We start from the raw sequence: 7,479 nt of genomic DNA, 5'->3' as shown, positions 1-7,479 counted from the left end.
GGAGGCAGAAGACTTGCCCCCCTCTCCACCCCAGTTTTACAACCTTAATGGTAAAACAGATGCAAAGAGCATCTCGCACCCCAGTTGCTGTGGCAAACACCATCCTCATCCTCACCCTGCTGGCAGCGCAACCACCTGGCGCTGCTGGGCTGGGGCCTTGCTGCTGCCGTGGCTTTGGTGGGCCTTGGCTGCTGGGGGTGGGGGGGAAGCTGCTGGGACCCCATTATCGTCCTGCAGCCAGCGTGTGGGAAAGACCCAGGGTCCCAGCAGATGTGGGTGGAGGCTCCAGGGAGCTGCCAGATCCTGTCTGCCTTTGACAGGAGAGAACCACAGCGATGGCCACCCTGCTGGTCATTGACCTTGTCCTCTGCCTCACCAGTGACATCCTATGGGCTCAAGGTAGGGACATGTCCCATGCTGGCACCAGGCTGGGCACTTTCAGGGATCTCTGGGATGGTGAAGGATGGGGAGTGGGGCAGTGTGCTGTGCAGTGAGGCTTAGCTCCTGGAACAGCTCTGTCAGAGCTAGAGGAGGTGAGGAATGACATGGACTCCCTGGAGAAGGAGCTTCAGCAGGGCTGCAGCAGCACCTACCACACATGGGAGAGGTGAACACCAGCTCTCACCCTGCTGTCCCATGGACCCCCCACATCCCTCTAGACCCACAGGGGCCAGATCCTGCAGCATCCTGCCTCCAACACCCTCTGCATGCAGGTTAAAAAGGCTGGAGGAAAAACTGGCCTGCCAGGAGAAAATCAACTTCACGGGTGGCATGATCGAGACCTACGTGTTCAAGTTCACGACCAAGCACTTCAGAGGGTTAAACCTCAGCAGCAGGATGGTTGGTCCTCCGGTGCTGCTGTCGCTATTCCCAGGGGATGCCTGTACCCCCCTGGCTCCCACCATCCCCAGTGGGACGTGCTGAGGGGATGCTGGGGTGGCTGACAGTTGCCCACACCAGGTTTTCATCCCCCTCCAAGGATGCTTTACAGCAGGAAAGCCTCCTGCGACATGGTTCTGCTGAGGTGTCGCAGGGAGGCATGGCCTCAGGTCCCCAGCACCATCTCTGGGGTAAATCCATTTGCTTCTAAAGCTGCAGGTGGGAAGATTCTGCATCCAAGAGTCAGTATTTCCATCCTGAAGCTCTTCTGATTGATGAAAGGGGAAGCCCTGGGAGCAGAGACTGTCTGAGGGAGCCCACTGAAGTGTGAAATCCCACTGGGAAAACATCCCAGCGTGATGCTGCCTGCTCTGTACTTGCCCCATGGCGAGGCTGGCAGGACACCCATTGGTGATGTTCCCACCCATGTGTGACGGGCACCCCCATCTGCTCTGGGCAGGGAGGGCTGGAGCTGGTGGTGCTGCTGGGGCTGGGGGATGCTGCAGGGCCACACTGGTAGCTGGGGCAACTGTGCTAGAGGGGGCAGCCGGTGTAGCACCTTGACCCTCCCCGAACAAGCCCAATGCAGGGTACCCAGACCCATCTCTCTCTTGCCTGCTGGCACAGGATGTGAAGCCAGGTGGCGACAGGAGGCTCAGGCATGCCATGAACTTCCCTGCAGAGCTTGTGGAGGGTGTGCAGACGCGGGGAACGGAGGAGGAGCTTGTCTGCATCTACATCCGCAGCCCCTGTGTCTTCCAGGTGAGCCGCAGATTCTCACACGGAGCCCCTGAGCATCCTTAGCAGGCAGCATGCCCACCCCATCACCTAGCTCCCACCAAGACACTTGGGATGGGCAGCATGTCCTGGGGACCCGGGACTCTTCCTGCAGGCACCCCAACTCTTGCAGGATGCCCACAACAGCTCTGTGCTGAACAACGATGTGCTGGGAGCCTTCCTGCAGAGCGGGCATGTGTTCGGGCTCAGCCGCCCTGTGGAGTTCTGGCACGACATGGTGCTGGTGAGCAGGACTCCACTGTGGGCACAAGTTGTGGGGGTCCCCAGCACCAGCGTTTCCCCTGGAATTAGAGATCGAGAAAGTGTCTACTCCGTGCATTGGGACCCCTTTTCTGGGGTCCTCAGGGAGCAGAGAGGGTTCCCAGCTCTCCCCCTGTGTCCCCTTTCCACCAGGATGCCTCCAACACCACCTGTGTCCTCTGGCAGCCTGGAGCTGGTAAGTGTGGCCATGGCCAGGCCCGGGGCAATGCCAGCACGGCGCCAGCCAAAAGGCGTGGCCTGTCTGTATCCCAGGCAGCCCTGGCAGGGTTCACCTTCCCGTCGATGGCACTGTCCCCTGGCTACTGTGCCACCTTCAAATAGCAGCTCTCTGGCATGTGCAGGCAGCACAGGCAGCTGGAGCAGGAAGGGCTGTGAGACCACACACAGGGAGGGGATCTGTGATCACCTCACCTACTTCGCCGTCCTGCTGGTTCACAGCCCTCTTTCCTCCTTCCCTCCTCCTCCTTCCACTGTTCCATCCTTGTCTGTTCCTGTTTCCTCTTCTTCCGTTCTCTTTCCTCCTTCCCCATTTCCCTCCCTCCTTCTTCCTTCCTGTTGTCTTTCTCCATCCTCCTTTCTCCTCCCCTCCATCGTCCTTCTATCTTCCTCCTTCCATCTTCCACTTTTCCCCTTCCCTCCGTCCTTCTTCCTCCCCCGTGGAGGGGTGGGGGGTGGGGCTGCAGGTTGTGTGTGGGTGCATGGGGTGTATGTGGAGGTATGGGGGGTATCCTGCAGGGGAGGGTGGCCAGAGGGGTGGTTTTAGGAGGGGTGACCCCTTTCCCAGCAGGTGGGCGCTCCTGTGGGACCTGCCCCGGCTCACCCCCTCACTCCCCGCAGCTCCCAGCGCCCACGCTGAGCCCGGCCCAGCTGGCATCGCTCACCTACATCAGCACCATTGGCTGCTCCCTCTCGGCTGCTGCCACCCTCTGCACCCTCCTGCTCTGCTGCTTCTCCAGGTACAGCTGTGCCATGCTGTGCCGTGCCGTACCATGCCATGCCATGCCATGCATGCTACGTTGGGCTGTGCCATACCACGCTTCACCATACCGCACTGCCCCGTGCCATCCAGCAGGCACCCACCAGCACCCTCTACCCTCCCTGCTCTTGCAGCCGGTGCCCGAGGGACAACAAACCAGGATCCACGTGCACCTCCTGGCTGTGCTGCTCCTTCTCAACGGCAGCTTCTTGCTGAGCACGCTGCTGGCTGCTGGCGCCGAGGGGCTCTGCTGGGTCACCGCCGTGCTGCTGCATGCCACCCTTCTCTGCACCTTGGCGTGGATGGCTGCTGAGGCCTTCCACCTCCTTCTCCTCCTCGTCAAGGTCTACAACATCTACATCCAGCACTACCTCCTGAAGCTCTGCCTCTTGGCTTAGGGTGAGTGGGCATCAACCTGGCCCTGCCTGCCTGTGCCCTGCCTGCACCCTGCCCCAGGCAGGCCCCACACCACCTGTCCCTGGACCCACAGGTCTGCCCACGCTGCCCGTGGTGGGTCTTCTTGTCTTCAAGAGCGATACGTATGGGTACCTCACCATTAGCACCTCTGAAGGCTACAGGAACATGACTATGTGAGTGAAGGGGGCTGGCTGCCAGCTTCCCTGGCACCCCGGGCACACTGCGCACCCCATGGACCCTGGGCACACTGTAGACTCTGAGCACCCCTGGCACATCATGCACCCCAGGCACAGAGAACTGCCCTGGGGCTGGGGCAAGCAGGAGCCAGCCATAGCTCTGCCGAGCGCTGCCTTTTGGTGAGCCTGGCTCTGCCAGCTGTCCTCCATCTCACCATGCACAGGGGCACACACCGCCGTGCCCTTCCTGCACCCAGCTCCCTCCTGGAGGCGCTGGCCCTTGTCCCCAAGAAAGTGCCTCCCATCAGGTGCTGGCTCACCAGCCAGCTGGACCATTATGCCACCCTCTGCTACGCTGGCCTCATCCTGCTCTTCAACACGCTGGTCCTGGGAAGGGTGGTGACAATACTGCGAAGGATCCAGCGGCAGAAGGGGCAGGTGAGGAAGGACTGGGCAATGGTGCTGGGGCTCACCTGCCTGTTGGGCACTACCTGGGGTCTGGCCTTCTTCAGCTTCGGTGTCTTCCTCGTCCCCCAGCTCTACCTCTTCACTATCCTCAACTCCCTGCAAGGTGTGTGGGGAGCATCGGAGGGACAGAGTGGGGTTTGGCAGGGATGGGCACCCCATGGGTTGGGAGCAGGGTCCTCAGCACCTTCTGGCTCCTCGCAGGAGCTCGGTGCACCCATGGTAGTGACCATGTTGCTACACACCCCCAGGTCTCTTCATCTGCCTCTGGTATGTTACCGTGCACCGCTGGAGCAAGCTGAGCTCCACCAGCAACACCTCCAGATAATGGGCCCCGACACCAGGGTGAGGGGCTGTGAGGGGAGCTCGGGAGCTGACCCCTGAGGATACGGCCTGTCGGCATCCCCTGGGCTGAACGGCTGGCACCGTGGATGCTGTGACTTTCTTCACGGGAAGGATTTGGGCTGCAAAGCTGGATTTGGGGCGGTGGGAGCTGCCCACTGCTGGCGATGTCCTCCTCTGAGGACCGTGGTTGCCCCCGTGCCACCCAGGGCAGCCCTGCTGGCTTTGCAGCCCCGCTGTTAGCAACCAGCACTGACTTCTTCTGCTGAAGGTGGGCACTTCTCATTAAAAGTGACATTTAATTGCCGATGCAGGTCTCTTCCACCACCAGAGGAGCAGCGTGGCTCTGGCCAGGATCATACAGCCATCTGCTGCCACCCTGTCATCCCTGGTCCCCGGCAAGCAGAGCTGGCAGCCATGCTCTGCCTTGTCGTTGGGGAAGGTCCCACTAGATGGCATGAGGATGTCAATGATGGTCCCAGCTCTGGACTGTGCACACAGCAAGGTTGGCTGGTGGTGGCGCAGGTGGTGCTGGTAAGTGGTGGCAAGGAGGTCCCCAACAGCTGGCAGGGAACATCCAAGTCCCCTTGGGGAGCTGCCACTATGCGCTTCACAAATGACAGGCAGAAGAGGGGGCTTTCCGGCTACATCCCCCCAAACTATTTGGTGTCAGCACAGCTGGCTGTAAGGCCATGGCACCCTCAAACCAGCCCCAACCCTGGGTTTGCACCCACAACAGCACCCCACCAAAAGCCCTCCTGCTCACCCCAAAGCCAGCGTAGGGATGGAAGGCACCCACAGCCCTGGGTTGATGAGGAAATGGGCAAACAGGGCTTTGCCTTGGCATTTGGCAGATCTGCCGGGGTGGAGAAGAGGGTGGGAAGTGAACCAGCAACTTGTCTCTTTTTGACAAACCATTGCTTTGTCAGGGTTTACGCAGTACAGCCTGTGGGAAATAATCAGTGAGGACAAATTGCAGGATCTAAAATCATCGATTGGAGTTGGTGAGTGGGCTCTGAGCCCCAGGGATAGCCCCACACACCAGACTTTAACCCAGAACTGCACTCACTGTTTTTCCTGAGATTCTGGAGCTGGGCATCCTGCTCTGCCTGCTGGGATGCAGAGCGGCATCACATCACGGTGACGCTGGCACAGCCACAAATCTGCCTGTGGTGAGTGACAGCACGGTCTGCACTGCCCCTAGGCTTGTAACTCGGATGCACCATAAAGTGCCATTTGTTGGTGCTGCCTATTTCTGGTCCAGTGGCAGGGGACCAGGCATCACAGGGTGACATGCTGCCCTTCTCTACCTTCCTGTGCTGCTCTGCCGAGCGACGTTTCCCTTTCTGGGTGCTTCCCGGGGCCTGGTTCTGGGCTGTGAAGGAAGCTGATGGCTATTGTTCTTTGTTCCATGCACAAAGGGCAGCCATTGCCACCGAGTTTCCATCCCTCCCACTGGTGACCATGACAAAAGCCCATCCCATGGCCCCCGTCTTGCAGCCGGTGGAGCATGGCGGTGGCCCTGGCTCACAGCAGCACAGTGATGAGCTGTGCATGTCTCACCACTCCAGTGGCTGACTTCAACCATTAAATAAGAAGCCTGGGGGTTTGGTGAGGTGCCAAGTGCCCAGCTTGCCCTCCGTCTTGGGAGAGTCACATCCTGGCTGTGGCAGTGCTTCCTGTGCCCCTTCTACTCGGCTCGAGATTTCAGAGCCTGCAGTGGGAGTCACGCTGGCTGCTGGGAAACAATGGCTCTGTCAGGTGTCTCCCAGCAGTGGAGACAGCACCCATGGGGCACGGTGGACCCTGGGGGGGCTGAGCCTGTCAGGGAATGGTGGGACATGGTGGTCCCTGGGGAGCTGAGCCTGTCAGGGAATGGTGGGGCATGGTGGTCCCTGGGGAGCTGAGCAGTGCCCTGCAGTGCTGGTGCCAACTCGCCCCGACTCCTGCGGCAGGAGGAGGGGGACCCAGCCCCTCTCACCTCCCCAAGGAGAAATAATCCTGTTTACCTTCCCCTGGGCCTTATTGGGCAGGAGGTCGGTGCCAAGCTGCCGGAAGAGGTTGTCCTGTCCTTTCTTCACCAGGTAGGTGGCTTGGGGTCACTGCAGGGCCTTCGGACTCCAGCGCAGGCCCTGGGCCCAAGGGCAAAGCTCTGGAATTATTGCAGCTCCTCCAGATTTGGGGGAAACAAGCAGCCAGGGAAGAGAATAAATTTGTTTGGAAACAGAAGGCTGGGGGCAGACCTTGACTCCATTTTGGGATCTGTCTTTGGGACTTGGCTGCTGGGGAGCAGATGAACTTGTTTCCCACCTTCCCACCCAGTTTTCCCCCAGACTTCCCTGACATCATCCTGGGTTTATTTGCAAAGCTGAGCCTAAACAAATAAACGGGGTTTATTACTCTCTCTGCAGTTGGGTTTTATAGCCCGGGCACCTGGTGAGTCGCCGTTCTCATTGCTGCCAAATGGAGAAACCCCAGTGTGGGCTTTGGGGGGATCCGCCCCCCCATTTCATTCATTTTTGGGAGCAAGATCAAAGGAGGTGGCGTGGTAGTGACGGGGAAGCGGGCGCACCCACAGCTGCTCAAAGCAGCTTCCTCAGGCTCCTTTGGGATCCCGTCCTCTGAGGTTCTGAGGCTGCCCTGGCAGCGCTCCCCGGATTTGGATGGAGGAACCTCTGGGCATCTCCTCCCACCGGCACTTGCCTGCTTCCTCTTCCTCACCTTCCTCCTCCTCCTCCTCCCACTGGAGCTGGGCTGAGTCCCACTCATGGTTGCACCTACCATGGGAGCATCATGTTCTCCCCAGGGGCTTTTAGGGGGGTTTCAGCACCCTGGGCTGGGGCTATCACCAGCTCTCCCTTGTCTCCAGACGGTGCTGGGGCACCTCTGTCCGTATCTGCCTCACCTGGGCCAGCAGCAGCCTGGTGGGACGTGCCCTCACCTGCTGGCACCTGCCCATCCCACCACCATGGCACTGTGCTCCTCCAGCGTGCTCCCACTCGCCCGCCGCCAGCACTGTGGCCTTGAGGGGCTCTTAGGAGCTCGTAGAGTTTGGTTTTTTTTTTTTTTGAGCTTTAGGAAATTTTAGGGGGCTTAGGATCTTTTAGGGGTCTTAGGGTATTTATGAAATTTTAGGGCTTTAGGATCTTTAAGGAACATCTAGGG

General features: G+C 59.7%; 1 protein-coding gene across 1 annotated transcript; it reads left to right on the top strand.

The window, feature by feature from the left end:
- The first annotated feature begins 335 nt into the window (after positions 1-335).
- Positions 336-4,300, top strand: GPR114 (G protein-coupled receptor 114). The gene is given in 12 exon segments (XM_008940583.1): positions 336-399; positions 514-607; positions 714-840; positions 1,507-1,641; positions 1,790-1,900; positions 2,071-2,119; positions 2,280-2,368; positions 2,776-2,900; positions 3,054-3,390; positions 3,392-3,504; positions 3,816-4,078; positions 4,224-4,300. Coding segments are annotated over 12 exon segments (1,584 nt in total).
- Positions 4,301-7,479: the final 3,179 nt, after the last annotated feature.

Source organism: Merops nubicus, unplaced genomic scaffold (assembly GCF_000691845.1).
Source record: "Merops nubicus isolate BGI_N331 unplaced genomic scaffold, ASM69184v1 scaffold27795, whole genome shotgun sequence".
NCBI lineage: Eukaryota > Metazoa > Chordata > Aves > Coraciiformes > Meropidae > Merops > Merops nubicus.
Note: the sequence above shows the minus strand (reverse complement) of the source record. Positions and strands in the feature narration are given on the sequence as shown.